We start from the raw sequence: 24,287 nt of genomic DNA, 5'->3' as shown, positions 1-24,287 counted from the left end.
CCTACGTTTAAGATGCGTGAGTTTCTAGTGGTTAGTAATCGTAGGATTGTATTGCATATCTGATAATTTTGTGCTTTTAAATGTTATTGGTACCGTTCTTAGTAAGATGAGAATCCCTGCGTTAATTGCACGTCGTATAATAGATCCCGATGTATTTTAACTTCGAATGTGCACGCGATGTAGTGTTCCTTGTAATACTAAAAAATCCGTAACGAGGAATAATCGAAGATACGAAATTCGCATATGAGCAATACATCCTACGATTTCTCATCTTTAGGAATTCACCCTGTGAAACTATTATGACACCAGAATATTATGTGATACAAGCATTGCGTATCGCACAATATTTCCGGAATCAAATGTGTAGGTATAATACGTTGGTCGAATAATTGTGTTACTTCTTGTGCTGGCCTGATAAAATATTACTTACGCAATTGTATTAAACGTATATGCATCTGTCACGATACAGTATTATGCCACTGCGTGTTTAGTTCCATGGTTGTGCCAAACTTTTAACTATCTTTTTTTATCTAAAAAAATTAGTATTAGCATACGATAGACTCTGGCTGATCTTAGTATCTTTTTTCTTATAATTCTGAGAAAATTCGATAAAAAATTTACTTTGATTCAACTTTTTTGTTCACATTTTTTACTCGAATATCAACTTGAAATTTAAAAAAGAATGTATCACCATCATTTCGGCCTGAGTAATTCGATTATCTCCGAGAATTCTCTTTGACGTTAGATTCCATTTCGTTCCACAGTTTGATACTTTAATAGTTACATACTTTTATGCTGCAATTCGAGTAAAATAGTTTCTACAGGAGTACGAAATCTTGATCAGAGTGATAATGGGTCCTGTAATTAAAACGGATTCGTCAATTTGATCTCTAAAAGATTTTGGATTGAAACGACCTGACGAGAATTGAAGCAAATCGAGTTAGCTTCAAACGCCAAAAAAGGTCAGTTAAAATTTTTTCCGGGTCAACATTATGGGCAGATCAAGAATGAAGAAATATTCAACTGATTAGCGCGACATGATAAAAATATGAGAGTTATTTGCAAATGCGCAAATATAATCTCGGTGAATGTTTTTTATAACTGTGCGCTCAAAGTTATAAGACAACAAGTATGTTTTACATGTATACATAAAACGAAACACCCAAGTGTAAGCGAACCATTATAATGATTCGGTCATAGCCCTGACATTTCGCGAGTTCCGTGAGGCCGTTTACATAAACATTTCAGGCTCTACACCTCAGCAATCCTCTGATGATTCCTGATTCCACATTCCCGTGCGCACTTTCTCTATTGAATGTCGAAAAAATCCAGTCATGCATTATATCTTAAGTCACAACAAACCGTGATCGATTAACAACCGTAAGGAATTTCGCAAGACCGAATGTATTCGTTTTCGTCGAACCCTCAATTTCGGTACTTTTTGCGACCCTGGAGTGAAATAAAACAAGTGAATCATCGATTTGAATCATTTAGTATTCCAAACAAAAATTTAATTATGCAATTTAGCGGCTTATGGAGAAGAAAAAATTATCAATATACATAGTTTGGTGTTTGGTTAGTGAGAGACATTTTTTTCGCTTCACGCTGAAAAACTTGATGCACATAGCAAAATATATATATATATACATATGCCCCTCTTGCAAGAACATTTGTGCAATCCAATTTTAAAATACGACTCTTGAAATTCGAAGTGTTCCCATCTAAGTAATATGGAAAAAATGTTACAATGTAGAATTACTTATATTACTCAGCCACAATTAATGATACAACCTTGATTATGGAAGCGTCAAATAATAATTGAATGATTTTAAACCAATAAGAAGATTGTTAAACTAGAGAAATCATAGTAAAATCAATTCGTTCAAACTTGGTCCACCAAGTGTGTTTTATTGGAATCTTGATGTTATTCATGCGACCGTCGATAAATAAAGTGTATCAACAACATGCGTTCTTACCGGTGAACGGTAAGAGTGAAAAAAATGTAGCATCGATCTACAAATAACTGACACAAGTCTGACTTCAACCATCTCCGACAGAAAACCCAAGCTGCAACGCTAGGAGATAAACGACATCTATTGGCCAGTTTTGTAAGCTTTGTAAGCCGACCAATCGGAGTGAATCTGGAGCTCCAAAACAAATTTCGAATTCAGAACGAACAGATCTGAAGTTGAGTAGCTAGTCGAGTGACCGTTACAAGGGTTTTAGGGACGCTTCTTGAACATATCATCTGTAACCGAGAGTGACGAGATGGTGTTCAGGGGAATTAATTAGCCGTCGTTACACGAACGTGGAGACAAACTTCGCCCAGGCGGTCGGCGATCGGCGATGCCGGAATACGGGAAAACGCTATTCGGCTGCCTCTGACATGCTTGTCACTAACCCAAGCGTGCAAGACACTTTGACTTGACGCGGCGTCAGGTTTCTGAAGCTGAAAAAGCTGCTTCCAACAAAGAAAGAGACAAACTGGAACGCGAACTGTCTAAAGCACGGTCAGAAATGGCTGGAATAAAGAGAACGTTGGGTAATTATAATGATTTACTAATGAAGCTTTTTGTTCCCTGGAAAATTCTGATTTTCAATCCTTGCAATCTTTCTCTAACCAATGTAATTCTTGCACTATTTTTACAATTCATATTTGTATTCAATTTGGAATCTGCTTACTACAATTATCTATTTAATATCATTACTGTTATGACCTTGCAATGTGTAACAAATTTAGTAACTGAATATTACTTAATTACTTTGAAAACGATTTAGATTTAGAACGCCAAGAAAGGCGTGATTTAGAGACAAGGGCACTGGATTTAATAAGAGGTGCAAAACGAAAGTGGGAAGCTGCCGAAAAAGATAAAGTGGACCAACTGAATAAACACATAGAAACACAGACATTGAGAATCACTGAATTGTGTAGATGCAATAATGAGTTGACTTCGCGACTGCAAAGAGCAGAGTGCGAATTGGACACTGCTAATGCTGAGCTAGAAAAGTTGCGAGCCTTTCAGGTAAGTCATTTTGCTTTCTCGAAGTAAATTACCTTGCTGAGTATATTACATTACTAATATTTAACAACAAATAGGTGCAGTACAAAGAATCTTTGGCAAAAACGAGGGAGTTGAACCGTCAAAGCGTGGCAGGGGTTGAAACTAAACTAGAAGAAATGGCGTCTCGTGCTCACAACCAATTGGCCGACATAAGAGCAAAGCTGGAACTAGAAACTGCTAAAAACGCAGAGTTAGAAAACCAGCTGAGACATGAACAAGATTCAAACCACTGTCGCCAGTCAAGGCTCAACGTTGCTTTGGAATTATGCCAGAGTGAGCTGAAAGATTATCAAGAACAACTCCGAAGTGTTCAAGCTAGTATACCAGCAAGAGATGCAGAAATTGAAGCTCTGAGAAACCAGCTTAGTGAAAGAACCAAACAGTTGGACGGTGTCGCTGCCAATGATCAGAAAACCGCAACTTTGCAAGCGCAGTTGGATCGGTTGAAATTGGATAATGAACAACTGAAGCAACAACTTGTGGTGAGTCGAAATAATTGTATTATTGGATTATTTGTATGCAATAATGGCTGTTCGTCTTTGTTCAGATTGCAAAATCAGATTTAAGCGATACTGTGGTGAATTTGGAACAGAGCGAATCACTGGCAATGGATTTGGAACGTGTTTCACAAGACAAGGCTGCCTTGCAGCGAAGACTTCAAGACACTCTCGAAAAAGAAGGTAACTGAGTTTCAGTGATTTACAAAACTGTATATAATCTGATTGGTTTCGTCTACTTTTTTCACAGAGGAATACCTACAGAAAGTAGGGAATCTCGAAGAGATTTTGCGTCGTTTTGAGCACAGTGTTACAAAGCTAGAAGCTGAGAATGTCAGTCTCAAGCAATCCGACTACCAGAAATCGGGAATGAGTGGAATATCCATGAAGGAAGCGGTGCAAAAAATTTCCTTTTTGGAACAACAGCTGCAACGGGTTGAACAGCAATTACAAACGGCCAGAGAAAACACAGCTGCTGAACGTCAAGCGGCGAGACAAGCTCAATCGAATCTCTGGAAAAAGGAGAAAGAATTATCCGATGCAAACTTGGACAAACGAATCGCCTCTCGAGAAGCGAAAACGGCTGAAGAAAAAGTCAAAGTTTTGACTGATGAGAAGCAAAAGATTACTGACAAATTGAATTCGAGAATCGCGGATGAGGAATTGAGATGCAAAAAGATTTTGAAAGAACTTGAAAGTGCCAAACAGTCACTCGAAGAAGCCACTAAAGAATCTTCCAGAAATAAACTACAAGCAGATTCAGCACAGCGGGTCAGATTCCAATATTTTTCTTCACGTAAAAAATTCATGCTACTTTTGCTCTATGACACAGCGTATCTGGGCATCTTGAGAGAAACATGTTTATCAAACTGTTTGAAATTAGGGTTCTTTATTTCTGCTGGAACAAGGTCTGAATACTAGTTTTTGCTGTACAAATAAAGCTTTCTAAATATAGTATTTTTAGCTCATGTCCAAGAGGTATCTCATATCATGTGACTGTTTCTCATTTCGGTAACATGTAAAAAACTATACTTATTCCAATTTTTTCGCAAAAGTTTCCAAAATGATCGCAATTCTGGATATAAGGCTGATTTTGGCCCATTGTTAAAAATGGTGGACTGCTACAAACCTTTCAAGATCCACAAAACAAATATGTTATTTATATATTAAAATTGTACTACACGACGATTTTGTGAAATTTCGCGAAGAAATAGGAATGAGTACGCTTTTATACATCTTGCTGAAATTGGAAGGAGTCATATGAAATGAGGCACATCCTAGACTTTGCCTAATGTTCCTATACTTTTGGAGGATTTTTAATTGGAAAAAAAATTCAATGCTTAGAGCTCTTTTCAGCAATAAAAATATTGTCCTACTTTAAAACAGTTCAATGTTTAGACGATACCGATTTCAGTGTGATTATGTAATTTGTGGTTTTTAAGGTCGCAAAATTGAAGTGCCGATTCTAACATGGTGGATGATACTTGAAAAAATAATTAATATCGACTAAAATCGATGTCTTTTAACTTACGAGGTACTGATTTCAATGCAAAAAACTTCGATGTTTTTATGTTTATAACGATTTGCTGTAATGAACACAGGGTTTTGAATGTTCAATGTTTGATTCCATTTCCGACCTCAAACACCAAAAAATGCACACTATTTTCAATATCAAATATTTTTCAAATTTCTCTTCTTTACTTTGAATTACGAAAATCGAATTCAACATTCAGATTCAGCATCAAAACTTTAATACTAAGATCACCCAATAAACATGGACTCTTTTTCTTACAGAAACGGGCAGTAAAAAAATTTTGTTTTTGCCAAATCGTCAATGCATTGATTTTGTTACATTTATGATTTAATTTAAAGTAATTTGGAACTTTATATACCAGGGTGGCCACCTGTCTGGAAAACCGGGAAATGTCAGGGAATTTTGTATGTCAGGGAAATGTCAGGGAATTTTTTGGTTGGTCAGGGACTTTTTATAGAACTCACGGATTTCAAAAGCTTTGTCCATAAAATTGAGATGCTATCAACGCATCGTCACAATTTTTCTTCTCTTCTTATTGACGATTATAAGCTTAGTTGTTGATTGTCACAGGAATTCAGTAGTACGAGCAGACATCGGTTTGATTTATCTATGGCCGTCACTGCGTGTGGAGACGCAAGTTCACCGACGCCTAATAGTCTAGAAAAAACGAAGCCTCAGGTTTTTGGCAATAACTCAAAAAGTAAAAGCGCTAGCGAAAATTTTAAAAAGATTCTTAAAAAGAAGGAAATTTCCAATACAAAAGTATAAGCACCCAGAATTCTAACTTCAGTATTAGTAATTTTAATTGAACGCTGAACATAGGGCTCTGCGCAACTGTTACGGCATAGACGCGCCGCGTCTAGACAGTACACCGCATAAAATAATTGCTTTTGCTGTATTAAATATCAATTTAAAAATTTGGATAAATTGTGGCGCATTCTTAACGCTTAAAAGAAAAATGTCCCGATGGAAAAAAATTTTTAAGTTTATTTTTCAAAAAGTTACACATTCGTTAATTAGTCATAATTCTTCGAACCTCGATTTTCATTGCAAACAGCATAAATGTTCAAATAATAGCTCTAAAAATATTTCGCTTCTTGGAGCCCCTTCTTAAATATATACTTAACAAGACCAAGCAAATGGAAATTTTCATTTTTTGTCAACTTTCAAAAATCATAATGAATGGAATGAACAACTTTTAATAACTTTTATAACTTTAATATATTTGGCCATACTTTACCTAGGTTACTATAGTTTTTAGTGATTTCTGCACAAATTGTGCATCAAAATTTTAGGGAAAAATAATGATTTTAGTCGGGGAAAACCGGGAAATGTCAGGGAATTCCGTGAGCGGAATTGAGTGGCCACCCTGTATACATTATTAATTTTTCTACAGGCATTGACGCAAGCTAATAAGCAAATAGAAGAGCTGCAAAATTCGAGCTCAACGCTGCGCCGAGAGCTCGACGCGACGCGTAAGCAAATGAGAGGGAATCAAGATCGTGTAGACAGTCTAAACAGCGAAAATAAGCGGCTCATACTCAGCTTGACAAAACTAAACGAAGAGAAAGCGCAGCTGGAGTCCGAATTGGAAAAGCTGAAGCACGAGGCGAACAGCCATCAAGTGAACATAGATCTTCTGAAGGAAACATGCACAGTGCTGGAGGAACAGTTGACAGATTACGAAAGACTGACCAGCGACCACGAGACTCGTGAAAACATGCTGATACAGGATAAAATGAAGCTACAGAAGGATCTGGAAAGCGCAGAGTTGAAGGTGCGTGAAGCCCACGCAGCGCAAGACAGGGAAAAGACGCTCAGAGTTGTCGCGGAGCGCGCGGTCGAGAGATTAGAGTCCGAAACGAGCGACATTGAGGATAAGAGAAATGGATTGGCCGCGCAGCGAGATCAGTACAAGAAGCTCGCGCAGGATTTAAGCAATCAGGTCGCGGAATTGGTAAGCAAATGCGGAGCGCTGGAATGCGACCTGTCCAAGACAAAACGTGCATTTGAACTGAGTAAGGGAGAGGCGATGAAGGTCAAGGAAGAGAGCACGGAGCACTTGACCCGGCTGCATCAACTGAAGGAGGCGAATTTAGGGTTGATGACCGATCTTCAGGAGAGCATCGACCAAGGCCAAGAATTGAGGTCCAGAATCACAGAGCTGGAAGGTGTGCTGGAAGAGATGCGGCAATTCTACCAGGAAAGAGAGGTCAAAGCGGAAGGAACCAGACAGCAGCAGACGAAGCTGATCGACTACCTGCAGCTGAAGCTCGAGGAGTCCAACAAGAAGAAGAAGACCGTGTGCGACAAGATTTTTGGTTCGCAACAGAAGGAAAACATGCCACCCAGTGGAACAGGAATGCCCGTCGGCTATCGTGAGCTGGAAAATCAGCTCACCAAAGAACGGGCTAAGGTCAAAACCTTAACTGATCAGTTGCTGGCCCTGAGAGCTGCGCAAGCTTCCGCTCCTTTACCGGCCAGTCCACCGTCCCCAGAGACTAAAAAGGTGCTTCAACAACTGGCTGAATCGCCCGGTGACACGTTGGCCAGGAAGCCATCCCTGCAAAGGATGAGACACAATATTCCGCACAGATTTGACGTGAAGTTATCAATGCGCACTGGAAAGTGCGGCGCGTGTTTCGACTCCATTCAGTTTGGAAAGAACGCTGCTATCTGCAACGAGTGCCAGATTATGGCCCACCCAAAATGCTCCCTGCTGGTTCCTGCCACCTGCGGTCTTCCCGGTGGATTTGCAAGGCACTTCAGCCAGACCTGGAAGGCCAGTGAAGAGAGCCTTTCTAGTATTGGTGACAGTGTTCAAACTCTCGCGATCGACCAGCCTGACAACACCGAATTGGTAAAAATTCATTCTTTAATCGCGTTTCTTGTAAATACATGAGTACCGTGTTTTCGTACAGTTCTAACAAAAATTTTACATTATTTTTGGAAAAGCTTAACCCACTTTGATAATGTCTGATAGGGATTGTAAGAAATTCTAGACTTCGTGAAAAATACGTACATTTTTTTCAATTTGCTGTAACGAATTTATTCAAATTGGTCAGGGAAAATGATAAAATTTTTGTCTGGGTTACCTGGAAAAGTTGGGGAATTTCGTGACAGATTTAGTGCCCACCCTGAAAAATGAGTTTGATCAGTAAGGGTAGTTGAAATATGTCCTGGAAAAATCGAATGTTTTTGTCCAAAAAACTATAAAATTTCAGGTAATTTAATATGACCTTAACACTGGGAACCTTTAATTTTTTTTGAAAGATTTTTGTACAAAAATTGATAAACTATCGGAAATTGACATTATGAGAAAGTTTTTATAAATTTCTGAAGGTTTTCAAAATTTAATTTTCTCCAGGGAATCGACTGCTCAATCCGTTATGTTTTCGTTTCAGGCAGCTGAAAACAACAGAAGCGTCTCAATGGAGGGCTGGGTCAAAGTACCTGGCCGTGCCAAGGCTTCCTGGGATAGGAAATACCTCCGACTAGAAGGAACAAGCTTGTGCACTTACGAGCATGAACCGAGTTCCGGAATGGTGCCCATAAATCGGCTAGAGTTGAGCGAGAAAGAGGGTGTGGCAATATCAGAATCAGTAAGCCAGGCGGAGGTTTCAGGCACTGCCAGGTCTGATCTGCCGTTCATACTCCGAGTAGAGGCTGGACCTTCGACGACTTGTTGGCCGTCCTCAGGGTTGGACATCATGGCTTTAAGTCAGGCCGATAAAAAAGCCTGGCTCAATGCACTGCGAACTGTAGCCAGTCAAATTAAAGTCAACACAGTATCACCCAATCATCGATATCAGACCGTTCTAAAACTAGACAAACAACAAGTAAATGGAATCAGTTATTTATAATTTGAAACTTTCGACTCACAAATATTTTTGGATAAACGGCAGAGCAAAACAAGTTCATGGTGGTCAAGGAAGTTTATCAATTAGGAAAAGTCGAGGAATTATATCATTCCATCGAAGCATAGTTATTTTTGTGCCAAGTGCGCATAAAATATGCCAAAAATCCTATTTTCTGTGCTACTTGCTATCAAAAACGAGAATATTATGTAGCTTTGATAAGCAATAGTGCTTATAAAAAATACAAAGTAATCGAGTTGTTGACGGAGGTAGCACGGTAAATATATTTTTTCCTTGTTTTTTCTTTCAATTATTCAAAAGCTTCTACCTCAATGGAAATTCTTCCTATATTATTGCACTCTGCAAATAATGGTGATGGGATTTTGCGTAGAAAAAGTTATTTGCACGGACCTTCAGAGAATTTCGTTTCTAAATTTATGCAGAGCTGGTTAGCATTTATCTGCAAAACAATTCATTTGGGGAGAAAAATGTATTCTCATGGGATTGTAGATAATTTTGTGGAAAAATTCAGCATATTGTGTTGAAATTCGGACAATTACATAAAAATTTGTGAATAAAATCAAAAATTGTGAGATTCCGAAGTTAGTCGAATTGGTATGAAAAAATTCGCAGCAAAATTTCACACTTTTTATGTATCATCTCTCAAGTTTTTCAATTCCTTGAAAAACTGCAGAAATTTTAAACATCAGGGATAAATTATAATTTAACCAGGAAAAGTTGGGGAAAGATGATCGAAATTTTTCGTTTATTTTTAGTGACCACCGTGAATTTAAAAAATATCGATTTTGTGGTTAAAATAATGTTTTGTTTTCTTTTGTTACGAAGATCTCTAAAAGTGTGTAACCACAGTTCCTTTCTAATTTCCCACTTAAAAACAGTATTTTCAAGATAATTTATAACCTGTCAGCACTTAAAGCAACACATCTTAAATCAGCTGTTGCACAAAATTCCGTTCGGGAACGTGTGGTTAAATTGATTCAAAAAACTCTGTGTACAAAGTTTCGCAACTACGAGACTAAGATCGTTTCTGAAGTGGCTCGTTTATTTTCAGCTCGATCTGAATTGCATTGTAGAGTTGGGCCAGGAGGGCGTACTCCTATTGGGTGCTGAAGAAGGTCTTTTTTCATACCGTACATCGCAGTCAAAATTAACAAGAATTCAGGGCGTTGTTAGAGTACACCAATTATCTTTGCACCCTCATCTGGGACTGGCGATAATGATAGCTGGTGAAGACAGACAACTCGTTTTTTGCGATCTCCGGCAATTGAAGAGTAATGCTCTGGCAGCAGAATGCTCGAGACCAGCGATTAGGATTACACCAATTCTTACCACCTGCGAAAGTTGCCATTTGTATCAGTTACAGGGGAACTTACTTTGCGCCGCAACCGCCTCGAATGTTATGTAAGTCACTTACAAGGAACGCAATTAGGCTTCTGGATCATGGATTGTGCTATTGTATGGAGCTCAAAGTATGAAGCTTTTGGCCTAAAGTTTTATCGAATGGGCCTTCCTTCGCTCAATTTGCAATAGATTAGGGTATCGGAAGTTCGTATAAGTTACTTCACTGTCGTTCAGTAATAATATATTCTTTTGCACTCAAACTTAGGAGATCCTATTACTGAAATTTTATCAGAGGACGACAAAAATTAATGTTCTACGCCCCGTAGAACCTAGAAAGCAGTGCAATTGCGTACGTTTTCATTGATTACTCATAGACGACGCAAACGAAGCGTTTCGAAATCAATTGTTTCTTAAAAAATGCTATTCTTTTTAAATAATTATTTTCCGTCAAAAACGTAATACTTCGATACGTCTTCTGTAGGAGCTCATACGTATATTCATTTTGAGTAAACGGCACGAATGAAAATTTCAAAAACATTTTTCTCTACCTAGTGAACCACCTTAAAGCAAAAAATATACCACAGCTTTCGTTTGTTACAACATTTTATTCAGCAAACTGTGAGTATAATCAATTGTAACTCGAATGAAGAGAACCCTGTTAGATAAATATACATTTACTGATTGAAATTTTGTAACGATAGCTTGTCATGCGAAAGTTGATCATGAAACTATACATCACAAGCTCCGTATTTTAAGTCGAGTAAACGCTCGTAGAAGTTTCAGAAGAATACATGATTCAGAGGTCTGATACTCCCCTGTTAGAATCAATTGTCGTATGATGATGATGTCCACCGAAAATCCGAAAATTTATTGGTTCTAATGTATTCAGATTACTCAAATGGACTACCCAAGAAGATGGAGGGGAGTTTATTACTGTTCGAGAATTGGCGACGACAGAGCCGTGTAGCTGTGCTCTCTTCACGCGAAACCTTTTGATTGTTGGGTGTAACAAATTCTTCCAAATTGATCTTGACGATTACAATATCGAAGGTATGCAAGTTCATATAATTTCGTTTTTTGATTTAGTCACATTACCCATTTAGTTAATTGGGTAAGAGGTACAATTGTTGACACTCCTATACTTATTGAGAGGATAAAATAGCTAAATACCAGAGGTTGCGCAATAGAATGGGTTGATTTCAACAAAAAATATTTGATACATTCTCGGGTCAAAGTGAAGAAACTCACATTTCGGGTCTTACTAGAAAACATTGAAAACTTGATTGTAATATCTTTTTGTCTCCAACAAATGCCTATCCAATGAAACGCCAAGACATGGTTCAATTATTGTTACATATTGACCAAGCCATATTTTGGCCCAAAAGTGTGTACAAATTTTTGTGACGAAATACGCCAAGTAGCTCGTCCAACACTAATCTGTCCGTTTATCGCGCGACTTCTTTTTGCGGGACAAGCGAACTTGTATGTGAAAAGATGCATTGGAGTTATGTCAATAGCTGTGACAGTAACTCATCCTTAGGGTATCAATGACCGTACCTCTCGTTTTCCACCCTTCCTTCAGTACTTTTAAACGTTTACTTTACAGAATTCCCCGATCAAGACGACAGCTCTGTACGGGCCGCCCTACAAGGAGCAGCGAGACTCGGTAGTTTTCCGGTTGCCGTTCTGAACGTCTCGTGCAGCTCGCAGTCCGTTGAACTTCTTTTGTGTTACAATGAGTTCGGTGTTTTCGTAGATGAAGTTGGACGAAAAACCCGTACTTATGACCCGACGTGGAGCCACTTGCCGTTTGGCTTTGGTAAGCGGCTGATGATAAAGAACGGAGAGTATTTGTCAGCGGATTTTTTTTTTAACTGTTTTCACCCTTTCGTTTCAGCATACAGAAAACCTTACTTATTCATTGTGCACTTCTCCTCTGTGGAGGTAATCAAACTCACAGCAGAGTCGTATAGGTCGGTTACCAAACCGTCTGATCGAACCTTGCTAGAGTTCAATAATCCGCGATATCTCGGCCCGGCGGGAGGCCGAGGCATTTACGTCGCCTCGATGAATTCTGCGTTGGATATTTTGAAAATAGAGGGAGCTACGGCTTTACCAAAACGGAATGATAGCCTCACCAGCATGGACACGCTGTAAGTTCACTGTTAATATCAACATTTTTCAACCATGTAACAAGCTTCTGTATTACAGCCAACAAGACGAAGAGAGCAGTTCGGACTTCAGTTTCACTTCTAGTCTAATGGAAGCGCTCGACTGTCAGGGTAAAAGAGTGCATTTCACCCACCAATCGAACCACCAGTTTTGATTAGCAGCCTCAAAGTCCGAGCGTTAACTTGATCGTTATAAATCTTAATTATGCATCATAGTTTTAGTTGCTTCGAATTGCCGATGTTTTAGGGTCAGATGAAACGGTAATTGAAAATAGCGACGAAACGTTCTGTGCGCCGTTAATTGTAGGAACCCTAGGCCCAAAACTGCGTTCATAGTAAAAACCCACCCACAGTTATCCACCATTTTTAATGATTGTTTAATAAGTTAGACTTGATATTTAATTTATATAATTTGTTTTTCATTTCTCCTATAAGTAACAACTATTTAGTACAAAATATGTCAGTCTACACGGTTTGCAGACTTGTAATAAATACCTAACTCGGAAGCTAGTAATTCTATAATTTAAGGTAATGAATATAATAAATAAGTAATGTCTTTACTAAGATTACAATATAATACCAATAATATATTTTTTACTTCTGTATTAGTACTGAAAAAACTTGTAATTTTTCTAAATCATCCAACGAGGACGTGTTCAGTTGAATAAATAAAGATTTGTATTATCCAAGCAGACCTGAATTCTGTTCAATATCAAATCCCAAACGTAACAATTTTTCCGTTTCAACGCTTCCCGTGATCTCGAAATCCAACAAAGAAAAAGACTGTCTGTGAACAATTGTCTTCACATGAAATGGATTTAGCATTAGTAATTTAAGATGCCGAATTATACTCTTGCATTTTCTATCCTTGCATCCTAGTCTAACGGTAACATGGAGGTTGATGAAACTCGACTTGTTTCTCTCTTTTTGTAATACTACTTGAACGCATGAAGTCTTAATATATGATCGTGAAATGCAAAGCAATGCCATTTCCTGTCACCTCTGACACTTGTCCAGCTACCGCTTCGATCCATATCCATTAGGAACATCGTTCAATTGTACGTCAGAGTCGAATTTCTTCATCGAGCGATATTGGTTACGCTTTGAGCCTCGATTCAGAGTTCAATACCCTCTAAAGGTGGTCTTAGTAGTACTTTTAATCGGTTCTTTGATCGAAAATTCTAATTAAAGAATCATTCTTTTCGCTCAATAGGATGTAGAGTTGAGCAAATAGTTTTTAATTTGGAATATACGGATCACTTTTTAAACTTTCGAGGCCGATTTTCTATACGAGGAAAAGGATACAAACGCGCCTGAACGGTCCTCGAGATCATTCCATCATTTTTGGCACGCAATTTAAATTTTGGAAAATAAAATTTGTGGGTCTAGTAAGTCTAATATTAGAGCGATAAAAGACGCAGGTTCGAGGGAAAACACTGTTTATTCAGGTGTAGTAGGCTCGGCAATTCATTGATGCCTGAGGTTTCTTTTAGATCGGACAACGTGACTGACAATCTTACCTACCTATGTCAAAAAATAAAAGAAAATAAAATTTGTGAGTCTAGTAAGTCTAATATTAGAGCGATAAAAGACGCAGGTTCGAGGGAAAACACTGTTTATTCAGGTGTAGTAGGCTCGGCAATTCATTGATGCCTGAGGTTTCTTTTAGATCGGACAACGTGACTGACAATCTTACCTACCTATGTCACACATCACACGGGTACAAGTATATTTCTATTGTTGTGTTTGCCTCACGGTCCATAAAAATTGTCGAAACACAGATTCGCTGAAAGCGACACGGCACGCTTACCGCAGTGGGTTTGTATTAAATTTTTTTTCTCGCGAAATTTTGAAGACCAAAACATGTTTTCGGACACGTTTCCGAGTAAAAAATCCTCTGCTTTTCAATCCAAATATCCCCAAATTCCAAAGATGTAATCAAAGCATAAAATATAATTGTTTTTTGCCGTCGTTCCCAAAATGATTTTCCAAAATAAATATTTCCATTCGATTTCCCATTTTTTTTTTTTTACATGGAGATCGATTTTAAAAAAAAGGTGCTTTCGATTCGGTCAATCCATCTCAAATCTATTGTAAATCGAGCACGGTGCAAACGATAAAAAATGTATAATTAAATGTGTGAATGATAGGTTATTGTAATGGAATATGAATAATGGAATCAAAACTGTAATTCCCGCTCATACAATGCTTCGATGTATCGTTTTGATTTCATTATTCATATTCTATTACATTATATTACTGAAAAAGTGATACACTGCCAACTGTACTCTGAATCAACAGAATTATAAATTATATGATTCGAAAAACACTTTCTGTGAGCGTGAATAAGTCAAACCAATGCGAAAGATTTTTGTAACAACAAATTTCACTACCTGAATCAATCATTGAACTCTTAACTCAATACAACATAATTCAGACAAGGTCAATTTATTGTGATACAACATTTTCATATTTTTAAAACAAAACGATTGAGATACGTCGAATCAAATTTTTAGTCATTTCAGTCACACATTCGCTTGATACAAAATTCACAGTATTGCAAGGAACTTGTGTTACGTTATCTTGAATAAATTGATAGTCAGTATGATCATTCAAAGGGTTGATTCAATTCTATCTTAAGTTGTCAAAAATATTTTGTCCGACAAAAGTATTTTGTTGGATTAAGTAAGTATTACGGTCGCCGCGCCGCATTAAACTATAGCTTTTAGTTAAGAAACAAATATCATTTCACTCAAATAATCCTTTCTCGTTTCTCGTGCATGATCGTTTTGCTTAGGAGTGAACTACTCGAAGGATTTGTTTCCGAATTTTTATTCATTTGAATTGAACATAATTTATTTGCTGCAACTGTAATATACAGTTGGAAAAATAAAAACGAAAAAATTCATGACTGTATTTGAAATACGTACCTGAATGTTCAGTCTTGTACGCTCTGAACGTGATTCCGTAGTCTAATGTAATCGAATAAATTTCTTTACGTAGATTGAATTCGATATCATGAAAGGTCAATTCAATATAATTTACGATCAAACATTAGTGGTAAACATGATAATCGTTTCTTGGTCTGTGTTTATTTCATGTAACAACTGAAATGTATCAAGTCGAATGTAGTACGAGAAACTATGAATGTAATTTTAGTAAACATATCTCTGTAATTAGAATTTTTGGGGGCAGAGGGATAATATCTACGTCAATTCAACTGTACATGAAAGTATTAGATGAGCGAGAATTACAGTTTCGATTTTATTATTCATATAACATCACAACAACCTGTCACTTACAGATTTAAAGCATTTTCTATCATATGAACCGTGTACTGAGTTTTACCAAATTTTTCATGGCAATTCAGCGAACCACGAGCACCTTCTTTTTAAAATCGATTTCCATGTAAAAGACTCCGGGGAATCGAATCGGAGTATTTATTTTTAAATAAATTTCCGGGAACGACCCTCGGCGAATTTTTTTCGAAAAAACGTATTTTTTCATGCATTAATAACATTTTTGGAATTTGGGAGCATTTCTATTGAAGAGCTGGCGATTTCTTACTTGGAAATGTATGTATGAAAATTTTTTTTTCATCATATTTGGTCATAAAAAAAAAAAAAAAAATAATAATCAGACCCATAATCAATTCAATTCAAAGGTCAAATCAATTTTTTTCGTTGTTCTAATAATAGACAGAAATTATTTTTATTGATCAAATTTCATCTTTTCGCAATATTCCGTTACCTTTTCCGTACAAGCTTATATACGTACACATTTTTTTAATTTTTTTTTTTTTTTTAATTTTATTGATCATGCAGTAAACTTTTTCAAACTTCGGGGAATAACGACCGAGCATAAAATTTACAGCCTGTACAATTTCAACCAATTGCTCATGACTTCGGTTTTGGTAGCCAACTTCCTTAAAGTATTCCAAAGTCATTATATGTACAGAGATCAATATTACAATTTGACCTGCAAGTCCGGTTGAGTTACTCGAATATTTGTTGTATATGTTGCCCACTTGAACTATGGACAAAATATAGCAGAATAGATATAGAATAGCACGGTGGTGACTGAACCGGGAAATCAGGGAGGGCTAGAAATTTTCAAGGAAATTCGTCGAATCCACATGAAACGCAAGGAAATATGGGAAAGGTATTTCTGTTTTGTTTGTAAAAATCATTTCAGTTTTAATAATAATAATTAATAACAAATGAAATATCAGTTTGTTTGAAAAAAAACGAATCATTTTTCGATTTCCACTTTGATGTAACTCCTGCTTAAGTTTATTACACCATATTCCACAAATTACCTTGAACAGTATTTTCATTACCATTTCAGGGCATTCGGGAGAAAATTAGGAAATTTTTCGGCAGTACGAAACCATCGTGGTGACAGAACGGGATAATTGAGAAAAGCGAGATTAGTTGGAAGATTTTTCCAATCGGCAAAAGTCAGGGAATTATATTATTTTACCGGAGAAAATATATATTCTCCCTTGTTTATCCTTCAATTATTCAGAAGCTTCAACTGCTCTGGTGTAAATTTTTCATTTACTTTTTCCACAATTTCTATGGTAAATTTCACGATATGGTTGCAAAAAAATTACTTAAAATATGTAAAAGTACATACACATTTCTGCAGTGTCTCTGTAAATAACGATAGTAGAATTTGGGCGAATATAAAGTTATTTGCACGGAATTTTAGAGAATTTGGACCTTGAAGTTATGTAGAGTAGGTCTGTATTCATTTGCAAAATTATGCAATTTATTAGTCGGACACAATATGGAGAATGTCCGGGAAACAAATGTATTCTCATGGGATTGTAGATAATTTAATTTTATAAACTTTGCACATAATATGTGCATTTTTCCGTAATACTCTGTAATTTCTTTGACGGACTCTTGGAACGTAAGATCTGTCATCACAAGAATGCAGAGAAACATGATTTTCAATGCTTGAAGAAAACATCTTTGTTTATCTGATAAACTTTGCAATTTTGTTGAAGGATTTTATATTCATAGGGGTTTTTAGAAATTAGTGCCATCAGGGGAAACCAATGAATTATGATTTCCAAACAAGGGTTACTTCATTGTACGGTTGAAAATTGTATAAAATTGGAAGTAATTTATAATCCTGGTAGGTTAGTTAATAAGTAAGTAAGTAAGTAAGTAAGTTAATCAAGAAAAAAGGCAGGAGATGCAAAATGCGATCCGGTGCGTTGCAATTATCTATCTAACTTGCAGGTGCGCATTTCTAAGATACGAAATTCGAATAATTTATATCGCGTGTCTAATGACATAAGGTCGCACGTTTCAACGCTTCCCGTGACTTTGAAATCCAGCAAAGAAAAATTCCGTCTGTGAACAATTGTCTTCGGATGAAATGTATTTATATTGAAGACGGTAAATTATACTCTTGCATTTTTTATTCTTACATCGTAGTCCACCGGTAACATGGAGGTTGACGAAAAATTTGACACGTCGTCGTGGCTGAATATGACATACTCGACTCGTTTCTCTCTTTTTTTAACACTATTTGAACACACACACGAAGTCTTAATATATAATCATGAAATGCAAAGCAATGCCACTTCCCGTCACCCCTGACACTAGTCCAGCTATCGCTTCGATCAATATCCATTATGAAAACCGTTCAATTGTACGTCACAGTCGAATTTGTTCATCGAACGGTATTAGTTACGCCTTAAGCTTTGATTCAGAGTTCAATACCCTCTAAAGGTGGTCTTAGTAGTACTTTTAATCGGTTCCTTGATCGAAAATTCTGATTAAAGAATCATTCTTTTCGCTCGAGATAATGTAGAGTTGAGAAAAGAGTTTTTACCTTGGAACATATGTATGTGCATTATTCATGCGAGATCAACATTTTGCCAAGGTCATGGAAATTCCACCGAAGTCTCAAAGATGCTGACTTGATATTTTCGATAAGTTTCGCAGTTATTTGTCGAGAACCAAGGACGGGCGGTGAATAGGGAATACAAAGATCTCATCAACCGAAATTGATTATTTCTAAAACCCAATTTTTCAGTAAAAAATCAGTAAAATCAATTTTTCTCACCCTTCATTTACTTCCTAAGAGTTTATTGTTATCCAAATATACCTTACAATTGTCTCATAACCGACAGAAATTATTTTTATTGATCAAATTTCATCTTTTCGCAATATTCCGTCACTTTTTCCGTACGAGTTCATGCATAAATTTTTTATTTATCTTTCTTATCTTATTGATCACGCATGTAAAGCTTTCCAAACTTTAGGGAATAATGACCGAGCACAATATTTATTCTCATCACTTTGCTTTTGATAGCCAACCGCCTTAAAGTATTCAGAGTCACTGTATACAGAAAGTTCAACATTATAATTTGACCTGCAGTTCCGGTTCGGTTACTCGAATATTTATTGTGTACGTTTTCCAGGTGAACTATGGACGCAATATAGAATATCACGGCGGTGACTGAACCGGAAAATCAGGGAAGTTTAGGAATTCTCAGGGAAATTCGTTGAATTCTCACAAAACACAGGGAAATATTAGAAAGATTACAAAAATTGTGTTTCGTTTGTAAAAATCATTTCACTTTTAGTCATAACAATTAACGACAAACTAAATATTGATTCGTTTGAGTTAGAACGAATAATTTTCCGATTTCTACTTTGATGCAACTCCTGTTTAATTTTATTACACCATTCTCTAGAAATTATCTGGAACAGCATTTTCATGACGAATCCGGAAGCATGATAATAGGTAAAAATGACGAAAAAATGATAGAGAATTTTGGGGAAATGCCCTCTGAAAATTAAGAAATTTTGGATTCTGATTTTTGGCACTACCCTGAATAGAGATATAAATATAAATGTAATGACGATTTAATTAGTCTCGAATATAGAATTCTGCAATGCAGTGATTTTAGAAATTCTAAAATTATCAGAATTCACAGCTTACCCATGAGCATTTTTGCAACAAGGCTCAAGTTGCAGGTTGTAAAATACGTCCGTTAGCGGAAATATTCTAAAGCAAGATAAAAAACACGTTCAGAACATTGTGTGATGGCAGTGTTTGCAATGCCTTTTCAATAAGTATGATATGACTAGCTACATCTAGCAATAATCTTGAAAACTGCAGTTTTCTACAATTGAAAAACTGTCTGTGAAGAACTGCGGTTGCCTCTCAAAAATAATAATGCATATGCAAAATAAAGCCAAAAGTATAACAAAGCGTACCTTAATTATTCTCAAAGAATATTATTTTACAACTATTTGCAGTAGGTCATACACCATTTTACATTTTACAATTCTCAGTTTTTTCGGAATTCGCTCTGATACTGTGAGATTAAATATTATAATCATTCTTATCAGCTCGTTACCAATTCATGGTAAAAATAAAATACTGTATTCCGATATGTATCAATTTTCGGTGAAGGTTGGAGGGTAGATTTGTTACGTATTATTTTAGAGGGGTTGAAGTACACGAACCACGCATTACATGAACGAGGAGGGGGGGGTCTAACATCTCCAAAAAAACCGATCCTATTTGTCAAATGGGCCCTTACGGTTTTTCCCATATCGCGTGACTAAAGTCAAACGGGTTTATGCGCTAAATAGGTGAGTTTTGTCACAAAAGTGCGGATATTAACATGATTAGACAGAATGTCACATGAAAGTTAAAATGTGTTGATACGCCCATTCAATTTTGGTTAAATGCAAAAAGAACTTGAAAATTGTTCATACGTCCCCTTCTTAATGAAAATTCTGAAATGGCGAGAAAACGGCACATATGTTTTTTTTTCATTTTTATAGTCACGCAGTATAGAAAAACGGCCGTGCAGGGAAGTACTGATACCAGGAATTCTGGGGATGCTGTGATATTCCCTATTCCGAACTCATGGTCAGACGGCGAAGTGGTCAGTTCGGGAATCGCCGTACGATTTATAGACTCGGATAATTTGACGCGTTTCAAGGAAAATCTAATCAGCAAGGCTGATTTGGTCACCGTGTAGTGACGATCGCCGCTGAAAATGCGTGGAAGTACACTGAGAAATTGTTATAGTAACAAAATATAGTAAAAAACACTTTTTATGGTAACTAGAAAATGCAGCAAAACAGGTATCGTTAGAAAAACTGTTTAAATATTGTTGGAATTACGAAGAACGAAGTACACGTAACCATTTTGCGCTATTGTCGATCCTTTTTCGGTAATAGAAACGCAAAATCAGTTTGCTCGATTTACTGTACTTTTTTAGTTAAATAAGTCTTTAACGTCAATTTATTGTTGCACAAGCATTAAATTTTCGCAACGTTTACAAGAAAATCTAGTAACAGTGATCGTAGTGAGAAAGAATAGTAACGGATACCAGACTTTCCGGTAACAGCTAGAAAACTAATTTTCATTTTCTACCGAGAACTATATTTTTCGATTGTGGTAAAAAATGAAAATAGTTAAAGACTGAGCGATAACCGGAACTAAATATTTCTCTCAATCTATTAATATGATTGAACATTTTTTATATGAACTCTATATTTTGCGCCAAATGCTGTACCGAGTCTGAGATAACTTGGTTCTATACGAAAAATTTAAGGTTTGATTCGTTGAATTCTTCCAATTCAGTCTGAAATCATTATCCAAGTCAAAACAATATTACCCCGATGAGGAATTAAATGTTCCATTAGGTAAACGGATTTGGTATCACGGGTTGCAGTCAAACCGTCCAGGCAAATCGAATCTCCTACTGACTGGGAACTCAGAAACCCAGCTACACCGTGGACTCGGCGTGCAATTTTGGTCTGTTTAACTTACAATCAAATCATGCATACAGAGCAATTATAAAATGACAGTGTGGCGCTGCTCTCGTGGGAGGTGTCAACTTGTGACTTCATCCATACGAGATCTGTTCAAGAAGTATCGGACCATAAGTTTTCGTTTGTAAGCAAGTAAAGCCAGGGAGGCATGGTTTGGTGCACGTATGTAGGCGACCCTAATGCACAAGCTTAAATTTTTTTCCTGTCTGCAAAAGCTGTCAGTCACCGGAATATTGCCGATGAGTAAGAAACAAGAGTGAGACGTTCTTGACAAGATGACAGGATAAATTTGAACAACAGTATTGCATTAAATTTTGTGCAAAGCTTGGCGGTTCCCAAGCATAAACGATCGGCAAGATTCACCAATGGACACCACAAAATTAAACGCGGCAGCGTTGTTCAAGCTTTTCTGTCATTTTGTCAGAAACGATACTGCAACCGCTCTCACTCATACTTCCTCACTCATCGGCGGTCTTCCGGCGACTGACAACTTCTGCAGGCAGGAAGAAATTCAAGTATGCATTAGGATCGCTTGCATACGTGCAACAAACCACGCCTCCCTAGCTTCGTTTGATTATACACGAAAAATTATGGCCGGATACTTTTTTGACACATCTCGTACGTATCGCTTCAATTCTCTAGACAATCGGTACGATCTATTTCCCGAATCCTTAAGATTTTCATAATCTATTCCAAAGAAAGAGATCATGCAATACCTATACTTTGAACTACACTCCATGTATGTACCTTGTTGTCATCACTTGATTCTAAAAACAAACCCTTGCAGTCGTTAGTCACTAAGTATTATGGAAATCAATTCAACTATTGATCCAAATCATTGTTTAAAATTTTGATTTGGGGTTAAACAAACGGATTCAGCCATATTCGGATTTTACGGAGATCCGTGATCGAGGACGTTATCATACGTTGCTTTAACTAAATCCGAACGAATTACAAGATTTGGCTATTGACCGTTATGAAGATCTCTATACTTGTCGATCACAACAAATTCATATTTGTCACGATCCGAGCATGCTATGCACAAGTCTTTGAACTTAGGTTCGTCTCGTCTTGTTTGAATAAGACCAGCAAGTTAGTGTTGTCACGCACGAGGTGTTTGGGAATTCGAGATAATAACAATCTACGTTAGTGCAAGGACTTGCTCGTGCTCGTCAAAAGGAAACTACTCGATACCATTGAGACTTTTAAGCAGTTGCCTTAAACACTTGTACTTTGTACTAGATGGCACGCAGAATACCGCACGGAGGCTAATCGATAACAGTTCACCCCATGACCGCTCACCCATTAGTAAAGAACTATTAATATCAGAGGATTCTCTAAAATTGTACATAATTATCATAAGAATAAGACTGGAATATAATTGAACGATCAAGCAAACTCACCTGTTGTGAAGTTTGCTCATAATTACGTGATGAGTCTCCTTCGAATGATAAGAATCCTCTCGAAGCTCCGATTATATGGGTGAGACCCAAAGATCGCATCCCAATTCTTGTTTTTAAATGAGAGGTTACAAACGGTATGAAGAAACTCTTTTATTTTTAGTTGAAGATCGTGGTGATAATCTAGGGTCATTTTCTCCAATTTGTTAAAAAATAATGAATTATCATTTTTTAATTCTGTTTTTGATACATGTTAATATAAGTCTTGAAGTGCTGGAAAAAACCTTTTTTATCATAATTTCAAAACAAAATGGCGGTGAAGTGACTGATAAAATGAAATTATGTTTTTCAAGGCGGGCGGTCAACTAGCTCCTTCAATTTTCAACTGATCAACTCCAAATTTTAACTGTAGCTTTATTTTCTAGTGAAGGGCGTAGGATTTTTTCGATTGTTTGAAATCTAACGGTTTTATGATCCACTTGTGGTATTTTGATAATATAAAATACTTTTTTCTTGATATTGATGCCATTTCTGTAAAAAAAATAGTATTTCTAAAAAATCCTATGCACACCTTTCGAAAAGTCGTTATGAAGCTACAGTTAAAACTGGAGTTGACCGGTTGAAAATTGAAAGCATTAGTTGGTCACCTGTCCTGAAAAACGTCATTTCACTTTACCAGCCACTGTACCGTCAATTTGTTTTTAAAAAATTCTTCTTGTGTTTCAATACTTACATTGACGTTTATTAAAAACAGAATTTTAAAAATATTTATTAATTTTTTAAAAATATATTAGAGAAAATGACCGTTTAATACTGACAAATATAATCACAGGTTTTCGCAAATGCTAATTATGTAAAATAATGATACAGGGTGTTCCGTTTTAATCGTCTCAGGTCGATTACTCGAAAACCAAGCAAAACACGAAAAAATGTTTGCTATAACATATTCAAGGTTCGAAGGGGGGAAAGAACATGAAGGTATCAGATTTTTTTTTAACTGGAGCCACCAAAGTCAGCTGAAAATCAACTTGTTTTTTTTTTTTCAACGGAACCGTGTATTTTTTCCGTCGGCATCTGAAATTATATTAAATTTTGTATTAAAAAGTATCGCCTAAAATCGCTGCTGATAGAAGTGATTATTGGAATTGAACTGTTTGCTGCCATTAATTTTGATCTGATTCACAGATTACTCGAGAAAAGATAGAGGTACGTAACGTGGAGGGGAACCACGTAACAATGATGGAAGACAATTTTGTGGGCTGCAGCTATAAATGGAGAACTTATCCGATTGATGACGTTGCGTCTTTAAACGAAAGCATGATGTAAAATGGTGCAACTTGTCACAAATTATTTCTCAAATAATGAGACTAGAAGTTACGATAATGAAGATTCAATAAGATCTTATATTTGTATCCAGGAGAATTAATACAAATCTTTGCGCAAGATCCACTATTACTATTACATATGATTGCATGGAATTCAGATGTACCATTACTGTTTAAAGCATAGCAAATAAACGTCATAGAGCTTAACGTACAAAATGTTCTGTAGTCAAGCTAACTTTTTTCTGAAAATGATTGTGGGC

General features: G+C 36.6%; 1 protein-coding gene across 1 annotated transcript; it reads left to right on the top strand.

Annotated features, from left to right (window-relative positions):
- The first annotated feature begins 2,170 nt into the window (after positions 1–2,170).
- On the top strand, positions 2,171–13,175 carry LOC124211856 (citron Rho-interacting kinase). The gene is made up of 12 exons (XM_046611349.2): positions 2,171–2,542; positions 2,779–3,023; positions 3,098–3,544; positions 3,610–3,742; positions 3,810–4,330; positions 6,490–7,953; positions 8,498–8,932; positions 10,023–10,372; positions 11,202–11,362; positions 11,919–12,131; positions 12,210–12,465; positions 12,524–13,175. Exons 1-12 carry the CDS (start codon positions 2,518–2,520, stop codon positions 12,636–12,638), a joined length of 4,365 nt encoding a protein of 1,454 aa, XP_046467305.1. The 5' UTR covers positions 2,171–2,517; the 3' UTR covers positions 12,639–13,175.
- The last annotated feature ends 11,112 nt before the right edge of the window (positions 13,176–24,287 follow it).

This window comes from Neodiprion pinetum, chromosome 2 (assembly GCF_021155775.2).
Source record: "Neodiprion pinetum isolate iyNeoPine1 chromosome 2, iyNeoPine1.2, whole genome shotgun sequence".
Taxonomy (NCBI): Eukaryota; Metazoa; Arthropoda; class Insecta; order Hymenoptera; family Diprionidae; genus Neodiprion; species Neodiprion pinetum.
Note: the sequence above shows the minus strand (reverse complement) of the source record. Positions and strands in the feature narration are given on the sequence as shown.